Below are 16624 nucleotides of genomic sequence, written 5' to 3' on the forward strand. Positions count from 1 at the left end.
TCTTGACTCCTGCCTAATGCTGACTTGATCAACCTCTCCCCATCCTTCTCCCTCTGTACCCTCCCCATCCCTTGTAAACACCATTCTACTCTCAACTTCTGTGAGATCAACATTTTTACATTCCATGTGAGTGAGATAATGTGGTATTTGTCCTTCTATGACTAGATTTTTTCATTTAACATGATGGATCTCCAGTTCCACTACGTTGTCCTGAATTACAGGGTTTCATTTTTATGGCTAAATGGTTTTCCACTATGCATATGTTCTGCACTCTCTTAATCCATTCATCACTCGATGGATACTTGTTGCCAACTCTTGGCTATTGTGAATAGTGTAGCAATGAACATGGGGCTGCAGATGTCTCTTTCACATGCTGATCCCATGCCCTTTGGATATATATACTAGTAGTGGGACTGCTGGGTTATATGTAGTTCTGGTTTTGATTTTTCTGAGGGACCCCATACAGTTTTCCATAGTGATAATTTACATTCCCATCAGTTGTGTGCAAAGATTCCCTTTTTACCACATCTGGCACTTGTTATCTTTATTCTTTTTGATAATAGCAATTCTCACCTGGGTGATTTGATATCTCATTGTGCTATTGGTTTTCTTTCCCTGATTATTGGTGATATTCAGTATTTTTACATATAGTTACTGAACATTTCTATCTTGTCTTTTGAATTAAACTTTTAATTGTATTATACCAGGCCTATAACTTTATGTATATAAATAATATTAAAATATATTTATAATAATTATCCATATAATTGGAAACAAAAACAGCTACTTATCAATACCAGTGGAGATTGATGGGGGCTTGTGTATGATCTTTGCAATGGGCAGTAATTTCTGACTTCACATTTTAGGAGCAGGAATTCCAAGGCAGAAAAGTGGAAGAAAGGCAGAGAATGAACTGATAGATGTGAAATATTTAGGAACATATGTGCCAAAGTGAATAGGCCTGTGTCTGATAATTTTAATTTACTTTATGTTTAGTGAATAGGCCTGTGTCTGATAATTTTAATTCACTTTATGTTTAGTTCTCATGGATGCAACATTTTTGAGAGCAGAAGCCAGGATGTAAATGGGTTTCTTGGTTTGCTTTTTCTCTTCTGTACCAAGAGCTCTATGGGAAGAAAGTATAATTTAATTGAAAATAATTTAGACTTCTGACATTGAGTTATGAAAAAATGTAAGCAAACATAAACCAACATTTTAATTACAAACATTCATTCTCTTCCCTTGCTTAAAAATTATTTACTGGATTGAACATTATTTTCTATAGAAATTTAATCCATTTCCAAACACTTTGTTCTGGTTGAGGTAATTACTCAACTGTACATGAAGAAAAATGGAAGGCCCTTGCAGTCAAATGGATAAATTACCTGTTTCAGAGGGTATAGTACATGTAAACATGAGCAATTTGTGCAGAATTTTAAATCTATAACTCAGTTCTAAGCTCAATCCCCTTGTTACTTAGGAGCAATATGTATTTATTTTAATGACCTAGTGTACTTCACAGGACATCAATATAATCACTATGTAAATGGAACATAGAAATAGATTTTATTGTTGAAATAGAGCCAAGGTCTCTATCTATTATTTGACTTGTTTAGATGAAAAGCTTTGAATTTGATAATGTTGTAGTGATGTACAAATTTGTTTTAGTAAAAGAGGCTAAACAAAACATTAAAAAATGACACCTCAAATATATTTGCTAAAATCAAGCAGCTTGATCTCAGAAGCATCTACCCTGAGTATGAATAGAAGATAATACAGTTTCCTAAACAGACCTTGTTTACACTCAGAGAAGAGCAGAGAAGGCAACAAACTGTTGAGGTCAAGTTCATAGACATCATCCTACCTCTGACACCTGTCCCCATCTTATCAAAGGTCTTGGCGTCACACATGACAGCTCCATCTTTAAGATTTCAGACTCTGAAATCACATTTCTGAGCACAGCCTCCTGTTTAGCTCTTTCAGCTGCCTCCCTTGCTCTACAGCTCATATAGACCCCAGATTCCCCTGTTTACCTCTGCCCAGCCCCCAGCTCTGTTGGCCACCACAGCCTGTTCCTGTATAGAGCAAACTGAAAGTGCATAACTAGCACACTGTCTGCTGCTCTTTCCACTCCCTCAGTGCCACATCTCTCTGTGGCCTTCTGGACCTTTATTCACCAACTAAAAGAAGAGTGCCTTGGCTGATTTGTAATTTGCCCTGCTGTTGAGAGCTAGCTGTGCCATTAAGGTAGGCCAAACATGTTTTTGTCTTTCCACAATGTCAGAATTTAATGAATAACAATAAATTCACAGGCTGCACCACTTTTATCAGTGGCAATTCACCTATATGTGTAAGCAATTGCAAGTTCTTTTATTCCAATCTTAATTTCAAAAATCTCTAACACTAAATCAAGCATCACATTCTGAACAAATATGTATGTCACAGAAAGGCTAAGAAAGGGTCAAGGAAGCCACAGGGGTTCAGGAGGCTGAACTGAGTGCAGAGACAGAGAACAGATAAGAATGCAGTAGCTATAGATGGTTAGATAAGATTATGAAGCAGCCAGAAGAATTGTTCAGGGTGCAGACCTGTCTAAGCACAGGAACTTATTCTAAGCCAAGGTCCATATGGAGGCAGTTTCACAGTGTGTGAACTTATAGTGTCAGCTTGAGATGTCAGCTTTGGGTGGGACTTGTATGATCATCCTGGGCAGGAGAACCAACACTCTGTTAAGCCTAAGGACAGAGATTTGGAGGTTCCTTACTGTGGCAGTTTTCTTGGGCAAGGATCATGGCAAGAAGTGACCAGGCAGAGGGGTCAGGATGCTACCAGGTCCAGTTTTGGAGTGCCCTTTCTTTCATGGGCCTTGAGTGAGGGGATTGCTTCATTCTATGTCGGTGTGTTTGACAAACTCATGGGCCTGGTTTTTCCAGTGTGTGTTTGATGCTCCCAGGCATCCATGTGCTTCCAGTTAATTTAATAAGTTCACAGTTGATCATTCTTAGGAGCATGATGAATTTATTTATCAGTTTGTGCCTTATGGTTGTGCCAGGCAGGTGGTGGTTGTTTACTTGTACAAAGTACAGAGTCATTCCACCTCAGCACGTAAACTCAAAGTAGAGTAACTTATGGCAAATGAGTGCTTTATAAAATGGAGTCACTCAGGTTTAGGCCCAGCCTGAAAACTGCTGTTCTTTATATCATAGAGTTACTCAGAGCAGGGCACAGTCTGCTGTCCACACATCCCTACTTGCCTCTCTGTTCTGGGACTACTCTTTACCTCAACAAAGGACACCTTATCTCCTATTTGCCTGAGAAACTGGGAGCCACCTTGTATTATGTCTCATTTTCTTGTGCCTATAGCTTTACTAGACTCGATTTGTCTTCTGTGCCTCAAAGCTGACACTTTTTCCTGAAACTCTTTTTCTTGTTTGTCCCATTCCTGCCCCATCTCTTCAACCCCATCTTCATTCCCTCCAGGCAGGATCTTCCGTTAACATGTGGTGGTTTCTGCTGTCCTACATACATCCTTCCTAAGAAAACTCCCATTATTTTTATCATCAAGGTTGTTAAGAGTGTTTTTCATTTGCGGCCATTCTTACCACCTATTCACTTTTCTGACTGAGTCAGTAAAACTTTCATGTCACTTTGCTGTTGTGGGCAGTGTGATTTCTCCTGTCTATTTTGTACGGCTTCAGCATAGCTGACATTACCTCCATTTTAAAATAGCCTCCCAAAACTGCTGCTTTACTATTCTCTCTTGATTTTCCATCTTTTTTTAAAAGTTTATTATTGCTTCTTACTCCTGTGCACTTTTTAATAGAATTCCTCAGGATTTTTTTGCAGACTTATATATCAGTCAGGGTTCTGCATGAAATAGGGGGCATACAGAGTTTAATAAAGGGCTGTTGACAACATTTTGGGCAGAATGGGAAGAAGCCAGTGAAGAGTGGGGCTGGGTAAAGGAGGAGCAAACTGAACTGCTGGAGAAAGAGGCAGGAGCTGTGGCCACTGGTGGGAACGAAGCTGCTGCCAACTTTCGGTCCTGCAGAGGAGGGGCCTGGGATCAATTCCCAATCCCTCTCTTCTCTCGCCCTCCTAAGTCCTGTTGATACTTCTCATTGGCTAGAAACCAACTGGAAACCAGAGATTAAAGACCTTTGATCTCATCTGAAAAAGTGTTCCCTTGGCACAGTTGAAGTCTAGGGGCAGAGTCTAGGATCTCGTGTCTCGAGCTGCGTGCTTCTCTGTCCAGGCCTCACTCCCTTCCTCTGCAGACGTGCCCTTGACACACCTGCACCTGGGCCTCTCCATCTCAGGTGAGATCCAGGAATGAATTTTCATTTGTCTACTGGACACTTTCATTTGAGTTTCTTGTGGGAACTTCAATTTAATATGATCAAATGGAATTCATTATATATACCCTTGAACAACAAAATAAACCAGACCAAATAAATTCAAAACCCTATTTCTTTCCCTGTCTTTCTCATCTAGCAACAGATGAACTAGTTTACCTATATTGAAAACTTTGTTTTTAGTGTTATCAGTGTCTCACACACAGAGCACAAAATATAATTATACAAATTTCATGACGAGGCATTGTCCTAAGGACCCCCCACACACTCACACATTTTCCCTTCTGCAGAGGGATTTGCTTGTACTCAGTTTAGCTCATTTTTATCATGTTTATCTCCAGGACTCTAAACATGGGCTCGTTCTGCAGAGTCTGGGGTTTCTGTGGGGTTCTTGTGGTGTGAGATGTGGGTGGAGCTTTCTTTTTTCTCCTTGCCTCTTTGCATGTGCACTTTTCTTTCTCTTCATCCATTCCCTCAATCAGCTTGGTCATAATTCTAGTTAGACCCAAATTCCTATTTATCCACTGTGTATTAGTCATTATAACCAAGAGGAGTTTGTGTCTACTTTTGTATTCTAGAAGAATAAATGGTTTAAAGGGATTTCAGGCACTTTCATGCATTTTAGAATATCATATTTCTTGAAAAAATGTTGGTAGTTCAAAAGATAGATCTATAGAATAAATGAATAGGGAGATCTGGATTGAAATTCAGTGGGACCTTTGATGTATTTGTTTGGTAATGTTTGCCTAATTTGAATGGCCATACTTGAATTCCTACATGTGCTAATTTCTTCATTTGTTGAACAAATAGAAAGTTAAAATGCTTCAACAAGTGTGCTCCAGATTCGGCCTGATCCTGGAGACAAAGACTAGAAGTTAGAGTTTCTGTCCTCAAATAATAGTCAGAATACTTGGACATATGTAATTCAGGGCAAAAAAACATTCTTAAAGGATCAGAAACTCATGGAAATTATCAATTTAGAACTTGTTGATGGTAAAATTGGTAAATTAATTAGGTAAGCTATTTGTAAAGAAAAAATAGGTCACCTACTTATGACTTCAAGCATTTTAGACAGAGTGCTCAAGATACATTCTGTTCCTAAGCATATTTGTATGTATATTTCTATTTTGCTGATATTATCCATAGACATATTATGTAATTATATAAATCATTATCCATGTGCTATATCATATTTTCCATTGTATCTTAGTGCTTTGTATATAAATCTATAATTAATTCTTGTCAGGGGAAATTTTGCAAATTTCAATTAACCATAGTACAGATTTTCACATGATAATGGGAATTGTGCCTTTGGTTTACTGGGAATTGAATGTTTATTTACAGAAATCTTGGGCGTAGACTCCCTAGAGTCATCATCACTCCTAGCTTTCCTGAGGGTCTTAAATTCATCTAATTGTCAGAATGAATCCAATTGCTGGAATTGTCTAATGATTAGCAATGCTCCTTTCACTTTCAGAAACATCTATTTGGACAATAAATTATGTGTTCCCTCTAGATATGACCGCCGTTTTTCCTTTTCACAGTCCTCGTGTCTCACCATTCTTCATAGAAGTCCTATCTTCTTCTATCATAAACAGCTCAGATCCTTTTTGAGTTGGTGGGATATAAACACATAGATAGATCCAGAGAGGAAATTCAGACTCTCAGGACAAGTTGAGAGCACATTGAAATCATTTCCACCTCAAGAGCTGTGGCCTGAGCAGAAGGAGCAGCAGTAGCATAGTGAATGATGGTGGAGGAATGGCCTCTAATGAACAGGGCAGGTGCAGTGTTGCTGTTAGTGTTCACTTTGCTGCTCCAGTGCTTCAGACTGTTTTATAGACTCTGTGGCAGAGCTTATGGAAATATTCATGTTAGTTATAATCATAAACTGGTTTTAAGATTATTTGTCCTTACATTGCTTATGAGGGAGGCTTTTCTTCCTGAGAAGTTAACAACAGACGTGTTGCCATGGATCACCAAATGTGGCTGTTCTGCTTAACTCTGATGAAATACTTAAAGATTTCTTAACAAGAACTAAACCCCTGGGGATTCTATTAGAAACTGGGCATTTTCATTTCTTATGGGAATCTCCTGGGGAAAACACATCCTTTGGGGAAAACTAATCGTATTTGTTATAACTGTAACCATAGAAATGGAAAAATGGAAACTTGTGTAGACTCACTTGTCACAAATGGAGACATCTGGAATTGCATGTCCTGTGCAGTAGGCCTCCAACCTGTTTTTCTTGGTTTGTTGTCTTTCAAAGATGGGGGGAAAAAGGGAGCTATGACTTAAAAAAAAAAAAAGTTGTCATTCTTGATTGCTTTAAATAGAACTGTGGGTTTGATAGCCAGTGCCGTGGATTAACCACTCAGTTGCCATGATGATACTTGAAAATGTTGATGGTTTTGAGGAGATGGTTGATACTTTCCTTAACTAAATTTTGAAAACCACTGCATTAAGAAATATGAAGAATTTGGGAAATGGCCTTGAAAACTAAAAAGAAGTTTAGAATAACTATAGTAAAAACTATTCATTTTCTAATTTAGTGCTTAAATTTTTTTTTCCTGTAATACTTAGGGGAATGGACTAGAAGGAAGATGGAAGTAATCAATTTGTGAAAGAGCGAATAGGTTTGGGAAGGGGTTAGCAGGGAGGGGAGAGGGGATTGAAATAATTTAAATGATTTATGGAGGGAGTGGAAGCAGTGGTGAGGAAGGAACACAGGGACAGGTGGCTTTGCAGGAGGCCTGGGGCAGAGTGAGGGTGTTGAAGTCCTGATGACTTGGAAACGGTGGGCATGTATTTAAATCCTTGCATTTCTCAGTAGCCTCATGAAAAGATAAGCAAGAATAAAAATTCTTAAGAGTAGATACATACTTTTCCTTCACAATCCTTTGCCCTATGCCTTGCCTGGATAGACACATGAGCAACAAAGCTCAGTGTGCAAGTTATGTTAAATGCTCAAAAGGGCGAGTAGTTCTGGACTGCATCCCTGTATTATTTATCATCATATTATTTGTATTATGAGAACACCTTTTTTGTTTTTAAAAATCTAACTTAACTGCTATAAGAGATTTCAACAATAGCTCCAAATATCCTTACAATGTATGTATGTTCTCAGAAAACTATTAGCTTAAGTCTGGTTTTACCATTTGCTGTGGCCATGTGATCTTGCTAAGCCTCTTAACCTCTCCTGTTCATCATATGTTAAAATAACTTACTCTGGACATTAAATAAGAAGATTTACATATTATATATTATGTACATTTTGTAGCTATATATGTTATATACATATTACAACTGTGTACACAAAATCAAAGCACCTTGCCTGCCATAGCTGCACTTTCGCTCTTGAATTGTGTTGGTGTTCTATAAAGGTAGGGCACAAACATTCTGGCCTTGGTTCTACCGTGGTGCCTAGTGCCATCCCTCACAGAGCCCACAGCCCTGCATCACAGGAAAGAAGTTGAATCGTTATCTTATTAGCACCAACAGCTATGGGTAATAGATCTCAAGATTACATGTTAAAACAAATTTTCTTCTTAGAATGAAAGTTAAGGCTCAATTTAGTTAACTGAAAATGTATTAAATTAAAGATGGAAGAGTTCAGATACAATAGAGGTTGTATCTAAATACATTAACACCATGCTTATAATTTTTTCACTATGGCATTTACAATAGATTTAAAGACTCTGACAATAAAACATACATATTCAATAAGCCTGTTAAAGTGGAAATTAAAAATTAAAAACCATTTAACAGGCAAAAACAAGTAATAATCACTTAGATTAACAAAACTATGACAATTACATTTTGCCCCAGCATTCCTAAATTATTAACTGTTCTGTCTTTCAAATGCCCAAACAAGAGGATACGGTTACTCTCCCGCATCTTATTCAGACGAGGGGTTTTGAGCCCTTACCATGTGTGAGCTGCAGTGCTGAGATCCATGCAGGCATCAGAGGTGATTGAGGCCAAGGGGCAAACCTCAAGGAGACAAGGACAACTCCCAGTAGTCATGACCAGGCAAAGCAGAAAGACAGTGCCAGATTGACAGCTTTGGATTTATACTAAGGAGTCAGTCCTTGTTTTTCACATGCCAATTTAATTCTTGAATCTCCAAGTCATTTTCCATTCATTGATAACTAACATATATGATGTTAATACCACCAGAAAGCATTACTATCTTTAAAGATGGTCACTTGAAATGGTGTTTGATTCAGTGATCTGACTTTTGTTTTCTAGTTTATCAAAACTGGAGCAAGAAAGATCTGTGTATTTACTTCATGCAATCCCACATATGTGAAAAACTATAAATATGTGAAATATGATGCTGGATTTGATTTGGTTTTCAAAATGGTTCTTTCCTGTACAAAAGGACTCTTTATAAATAAATATCCTTCAAATGTCAATCTCCTCTATTAACTTGAGCATCTGGTTAGAATTTTTCAAATTGTATTTTTATTCCAGAAATATGAATTCCCCAAATAATGAAAGTCTCTTTCAGGAGGATGCATATGGATGCAGATTGTTTTTTCAAGTTAAGGCAGCCTTGCAGGTGAAAGGGGTGTCATACCAGTGGATTAGGAGGAGTATTATCATAAGTAATTATGTATAGTCTTGAAAAGATAACTGAATATTTCTTAATGATTATAAGAATGCATGTTGATTAATAATCCATAAAATACATTGCATCTGCTCTCAGGGAAACTTTGAGAAAGATATTATTATTTTACTATTTTGGTTTTAGACCTAAAACCAAAATAGTAAGTTTCACAGGTCCAGCACAGTAGCTGAAATACATGGGCATGACTTATCCATGTTTGGCCTGTCTTGTTCATTTTCCAAGGTGATTATACACTTTTATACCCATTCTACCACTGATATGTGTTCTAGGAGATCCACAGCCACACCAGTAACTGATGATGTCAGTCACTGAAGTCATTTTGGTGGGTATGCAGAAATGTTGCCTTTTATGTTCTCTGAGAAGAAAGTTAAAGTTTTTTTTTTTTTTTTTTTTTTTTTTTTTTTTTTTGCTTAATCATTTGTGAAATTTGGAAGCATCTATTTAACCTTTTGTTCACTTTCAATTGCACTTTTAGTCATCATTTTACCAATAAATTGATTGCTAGTGTCTGTGGCTTGCTTTTTCTTTTTTTAAGCTGATGATTAAAAATAAAACAGGAATTTCTGATTCTGATAAAATACTGAATTTGTTAATTTCTTCTTCTTCTTCTTTTTTTTTTTTTTTTTTTTGGTACTAAGTATTGAACTCAGAGATACTCGACCACTGAGCCACATCCCCAGCCGTATTTTGTATTTTATTTAGAGACAGAGTCTCACTGAGTCTCTTGGTGCCTTGCAGTTGCCTAGCCTGGCTTTGAACTCAGGATTTTCTTGTCTTGGCCTTTCTAGCTGCTGGGATTTCAGGCATGTGTCACCGCTTAATTTTTTCTTGTATGAGTAATGCTTTCTGTGTGTTGATCAATCCTTGACTATCCCATTTTCATGATAATTGTATCTTAAGGTTTTGATCTTTTGAGTTTTACATTTTTAGTAAACATGGTAAGAAAAGATAAATTTGCCTCATTGCTGATTTTTTGGGAAAAGCATTCAATAAAAATTCATTGAGTTCAATATTAACTGTAAGTCTCTCATAGATGCCCTTGCTTTGTCAAACTGAGGGAACTCCACCTCTATTTATAGTTTGCTGAGAATGTTTGTCATTGTATATTAAACTTTGTCAAGTATTTTCTATCCAGAGATATGACTAGATTTTTTCCTTCCTTATTCTGTTATGTACTGGATCAGTTAATTACAATTAGAATGCTGAGTTAGCCTTGCATATTTCCCCACACATTTGTCATTTCATTTATTTCTGTGTAATAGTTTCCATATGAATCACCCATTTCAAACTAAAGGGAATGCAAATCAAGGTGATTGTTTTTCTGTTTTGGTTTATCTAAAGTTTTCTTTTGATTATTTTAGAAAACTATTTTTGTAGCATTTAAATCCTGGACTGACAAATGTCATTTCATTGATTCTGCCTCCACCGTTCCTGATAAAGTTGGCCAAGTTTGCTTTTAAGATTCTTATCTTTCACTATAATTTACCTGGTTTGGATGTCATTTGTATTTAATATGCTTGGGTTTTTAAACTTATAAATTGGTGTTTTTGGCCAAATTAGATTGTGACCATCATTCTTTCTGTGTTTGGATATTTTGATAATTATTCCTGCTATATCTTTTCCCTGTACTTTATTTCTGGCTTCCAGAGTTTATATTTTCTCACAAGTGCCTGAGGCTTTATTCACTATTGAACTCTTATATTTGTTAACTGTTCTTCGGGTCAATGGTTTCTAAGTCTGTCTTCATGGTCACCCACCTATTTTGCTACTATTTCTAATCTGATGTTATACCCATCCAGCATCTTTTAATTTCAGACATTTTGCTTTTCAATTCTAAAATTTCCATTTGTTTCTCTTTTGTAGTTTCCATTTCTCTGCTGAGATTCTCTATTTGTTCACTAAGAACTTTGTGTTTAAGTTCTTTAACATATTTTAAAAGCAACTTTAAAGTCCTTGTCTACTAATTACAGCATGTGGGTCATCTCTGGCTCTGTTTCTGTTTACTACTTCCTTAAAAAATTGACTGTGGTTCACATTAACCTGCTTATTTATATGTCTAATGATTTTATTGAATGTTGGACATTATGAATGAAGTAGTATACAGTGGGGACATTTATTTACCTTTTAAAGAGGGTAGAGTTGGTCCATCAGACAGTTAATTGCTAGTCATTCTTAATCTTATTGAGGCTTGATTTTACTCCTCTAAAGGGTTTGATGATTTAGAGTAGCTCTTACTCTAGGACATGGTTCTTTCCCTCCAATTTGAGTCTTTTGGGGTATTTTGGTCACATTTTCAAGATATCACTGAGGTCTTTCCACTCTAGTCTCTCTTCTCCCAGCAGATTGTGATTCATACTGTCTTGATTTCACTGTCAGGTCTATATCAGCTATTCTTGTTGGCCACACAGAAGTGCCTTCTTATATGTGCAGTGCAGCCTTCAAACCAGGGTCTTGTGAACAACCCTCATACCTTTGAAGGCTCTTCCTGTAGTTCCTTATCCAGTTCTCTAGGCTTCTGCAACTTCACCAGCCCTGCATTGCACTCTGTGTGTGGAGTTTCTGATTTGGAAGGATTGAAGTAATGCTCAGGAATCTGCATTGCTAATGCATGTCTAGATAATGCTGAAGCTGCTGACCTAGGTGCCACACTTTGACAAGTACTTGCTTCGAAAGGTGAATCTTCAGGAAAATATTAAGACCCAATACATACAGTTTTGCTTTTTTTTGGTCCTGTGTTCAGAATAATAGATTTATATTCCCATTGATTTATATAGTGATAGTATTTATTCAAAATATGATTTTATTAATTCAAAATATGATTTTCAAAACATTATGTGGGTTCTTTTGGCATTGAAAAGAATAGATTCTTAATTTAATTGGTAATTAAAACTAGAAAACATAAGAGAATAAGTAGTGTTCTATAATAATGAAGTCTTTTCATTCTTATTTATACACAAAAATGGACTTTTCCATCCAAATATGAAACTTGATGAACATAGTATTTGTTATATTAATGAAGAATTTGATTTTTATTTCATAAATTGGACTCTATTTTAATTATTCTTAGGCTTGTACACATGTGAGTTGTGTGTGTATGTCTGGCCCATCTATACAAAGCAATGATAAAGGAGCCTTGTTGGAGCCCTACCAAGCAGATTGCTGCCTGCATTTCCTGCCTCAGAAGATTTCCTAACACTTTGCATTTTGTCCTTTAGTAGTTATCTAGATAGCTGTTAAAATCCATCTATCCCAGTAACAGGTCTTATCTCCTCTCTTGCCTCCATTGTTTCACGGAGTCTCTCCTTATTTGTGAGGACTTAGGAAATTATTGCTCCCTTATAATTTAATCCACACCTTTCCTATCAGTATAAGTCTTGCACTGGTCTCCATTTGGTGACTGTTATTGTTACAATGGTGACATGGCTTCCAGTGGCCGACAGGACAGGTGCTCAGGATAGGAAGTGTCACTTCAACAGCAGTATGTGATTTGTTTGTTAATTCTAATGTATCTCTGACAACTATTTTACTTCCCAACCTCTTTAATTTCTTTGAGGAATTGCTACAACATCATTTGTTGGCTAAATCAGAAGGCTATGGGATAGCACATTTTAAATATTGTTTCAGCTGCAAGGTGCAATTAATAAAATTTCATTCTCAGCTTCAGAAATTTGTTTTAAAATAATACAGGAAGGTACCGGGATTGTAGCTCAGTGGTAAAGTGTGTACCTGGCACATGTAAGGTACTGGGTTTGATCCGCAGCACCACTGAAAAATAAATAAATAAAATAAAGGTATTATATCCATCTACAACTAAAAATATTAAAAAGTATTAATACATGAATACTAAAATACTAAGTAAAATATTAATTATTAAAAATCATGTCAACAGGTTCACTTTGATGGTTGGGACCATAAGTATGACTATTGGCAGGAGGCAGACAGCCCTGACATTCACCCCATTGGCTGGTGTGATGTAACAGGACATCCCCTGGAAGTGCCACATCGTAAGTATTTTGCTTTTCATTGTTGGTTTTGAATTGTGATTTTGAATTCCAGCCTTTCTTGATTTCATACCCCAGCATTCCAGGAAGATGGTTCTCATTTTATGTTGACCGCCCTCCCCAACATTGCTCACCTCACGTCTTAGTCCTGTCATTGCAGACATTTGAAAGCTAAATAAAGATAAGTGAATTAATCATTGCTACAGCTACATCAAATTCTAATTATTCTCAGGCCTCAAAGGACATGCTTTATGTAAATGAAAAGTAATACTTACAAGGAAATTATTTTGATGATGTTTTCCAAAGGAAACTATTTTCTTTATTTTAGTTTGGAGAATTCAGCCACCATCTCTAAATCCATCTGGTCATTGCTTTTAGTTCAAGCCAGATTTGTTTTTTTAAACATTCTTCTTAATTTTATTTTATAGAACATACTACAAATAATTTTAGGGAAAAACATCCTAAAATATTTTAGATTTCAGCAATTTCAGACTTTTTTGATTTTAAAGGTTTTTAAAACCTCTATTTTATTGGCATATTCTTTATTTCTGCATTTCTAGCCACTTAAAGTTAAGGAGGAAATTAAACACTCTAAATTCTAATGAGCTTCCAACCAAAATCCCTTATTCTTTTGTCTGAAGGAGTCCTCTGATCCGATTAGGCTGACATGACTGATAACTAGTTCCAGACACTTGTGCAAGTGTTCTCCATTCTTGGGTTTGTTTTGCTCTCTCCCTCCTTCTGCTTCCCTCCCTCGACATCTTGGGATGGAGCTGGCTTGAAGTGTGTTAATGAGGTGTCTTATGTTGAGGCAGTCTAATGAGCTTGAACCTTAGACCTTGAAGCACCCATGTCATCTGTGAGAGAATCCCCCAACTTCTGTCAAAATGAGAGGAATCCCTGGCTAATTTGACAGTCTCACATTGTGCTGGGCTCCTTAAAATCTACAGCATCAGTAAGATGCATGCTTTTATGGAAATGACAATGTTTTGGCAAGTGGAGGCTCTCTGAACAAAGAATGGCAGACAAGACACTGATCAGCACCCTTGGGGGATTTCAGGTCTGAGAAGGAGCCTTTTAATTTTCTCTGGTCCTACATTTTTGTTTTCTTGATTTCATACCCCAGCATTCCAGGAAGATGGTTCTCATTTTATATTGACCATCCTTCCCAACATTGCTCACCTCACATCTATTCCTCACTCATGTCTTTTTCAAGTAGAAACAATTTCAGCTGTAATAGCGATGGGCCAGCAATGCAGGTATAGGGGCAGCTCTCTTCACTCTGCCTCACTCACCACCTGCTCCTTTCTCAAGCTGCTCTCCTGGCTTATCGGCCTGAATGCTGAAGTCTCAGTATTAAATTTGAACTCCATCTCCACCCCAGATTTTTCTCTTTTTACTCTAGTTCCTCCCTAACTTCCTTTTTCTTAACTAAAAAATCATGCAGAGACTTCACTTTCTTTTTGCCCTTCCACTACCCACATGGGCAGCCAGTCACCAAGGCCTGCTGATTCTTTAATTTCTCCAGAATCCATCTCTGACTTCCACTCTGCCTCCTCAATGCCTTGCATTATTTTGAACTCTCATCATGATTTCAAATGATTCTCAGAATTTGGTCTGCACTCTGCTGGCGAGTGGTACAGGTCTTCCAATCAAGTCTGGGAAGTATCAAAAAAGGCAAATTCTCAAGGAAATACAGTCTAGTGGTTAAAAACATGAAAATTGGAGTCAAAATGCTTGGATCTGAATCTCAGTTTTACTGTTTGTTTATTTATATGTCTCTCTGTGACTCAGTTCCCTTGTGTAAAATAAAGATAATAAGATCTGTCTCATAAATGTAATGATGAGCATTTCATAAACTGCCTGGCTCATAAGTAAGTGCTCAACTAAAGTTGTCTGCTATGAAGAAATGTTACAATATTCCAAAAATTTTCATTATTATATAAAACTGGGAATTATGAAGGGTTCCAAAATTGAAATTTAGCTAAAATCAAGCTGATTGGCTATTTCAAAAAAATTTAATTATCTTTTTATAAAAGTTTGACTTCCAAATGTTGTTGGGAATATTATAAGCTTCCTATATTGTGTACTTATACTCCAGAAATTAGAATCCCTAGAATTTAGGTAAAGATAACTTATAATTGGCTGTCTTCTCTTGGTCATGATTTTCTGTTTTTACTGTGCTTCGTTTTTTCTTATAAATTTTATTTTGCTCAACAATTATTAATGTGGTCTATTGCAGATTGTTTGGTTAACCCTATGATTACAGTTATGCATCCTAAGAATTTGTGTAAATGATTTTCAAATTCATAGATTTTAAGGCAAACTTATAATATGGTTTAATATGTATCACCCATGCTCCTGTTGCTAAAGCAAAAATACACGTGCTCTTACTACTCCTGTTATTTATTTATGTATGTATTTACTTATGCATTTATTTATCAATAAGTGAATTATTCTTCACCTGGAATGTAGAAATGGTTGGTCTTGTACTCAAAAAAGCTTGAGGGTCTGGCCTTGACAGTTGCAATGGATACATGACTGTCTCTTCCTGTTTTTGTTTGTTTTTTTTTAATATTTTTAGTAGTTGTAGATGGACAGAATGCCTTTATTTTATTTATTTATTTTTTTATGTGGTGCTGAGGATTGAACCCAGTGCCTCATGCGTGCTGGGCAAGTGCTCTGCTGCTGAGCTACAGCCCTAGCCTCTGTCTCTTTCTGTTTTTGTTTTTTTCCTAAAACAGCCTGTGAAACTCCAAATTCTTTGTCTCAATTCTTGAAACTTTTCTCTGGCACCCAGCAGTCTCTAAGCTCTAGATTTCTTCACATGTACTTTGCCCATGTAGGTATCTTAACCTGCCTCCATTATTCTCCTCCAACCCTTTATTTACTTAACAGATTTACTCACTACATCCCCTGAATGCTGTCCTCCTAAGAGGCTGAAGTCAGTAACTCTCCTTTCCACAGCTTTCCTCCACACCTCAGCTTCCTTCACAGAAGATCACAGCCCTCACCTGGCATGGGGTGCCTGTGGGGAGGAGGCAGAGCAGGCATGCTTCCCCCTGGGAATGACGCACAGTGCCTGGACTCACCCTGTATTTTATGGATGATACTTGTACAGACAATCGCATCAGATCATCTTCTACTTCTGAGTGTTATTTAAATCAGAGTTAATTTTATTTATTCATGTGATTCAAACTAAACTCTCCTCACAGAAATGTCCATTATCCTTGATAATCAGATGAAAATGATTACATTTTATAAGTAAATATATAAAAAACAAAACACAATATCTTACTGCATATGAATGGATAGTCATCTGACAAACATTAACTTTCAGATATTTTGAAGATATTTCCAGATATTTTAACTTTCAGATATATTTTGCCTTCTGTTTTTTAATTTGTGTGACTCAAGAATCATCTTTATTACTTTATTTCATGAAGTATAAATGCTTTATTGATCAAACATGGTAAAGACTATCAAAAATTTTAGGACTTAGAAAAAAATCTTAGAGATATCTACTTTACTATCATTTTATAGAAATAGAGCCTGGCTTAAGCTTTATCTCTTTTATCAATTTACTTTATTTAATTTTTACAAATGTTATCATAGCAGGTCGCTTATTAGTGATA

At 36.6% G+C, this 16624-nt stretch overlaps 1 protein-coding gene across 1 annotated transcript in view; it reads left to right on the forward strand.

Annotated features, from left to right (window-relative positions):
* Window positions 1-16624, forward strand: part of L3MBTL4 (L3MBTL histone methyl-lysine binding protein 4) — a 450379-nt gene that overhangs the window by 226135 nt on the left and 207620 nt on the right. Inside the window, exon 14 of the mRNA XM_081263742.1 lies at window positions 12878-12992. Within this exon, the coding sequence (XP_081119868.1) occupies window positions 12878-12992 (115 nt within the window). The remainder of the gene's footprint in view (window positions 1-12877; window positions 12993-16624) is intronic.

This window comes from Spermophilus citellus (assembly GCF_964194105.1).
Source record: "Spermophilus citellus genome assembly, chromosome: 12".
NCBI classification, from domain to species: Eukaryota; Metazoa; Chordata; class Mammalia; order Rodentia; family Sciuridae; genus Spermophilus; species Spermophilus citellus.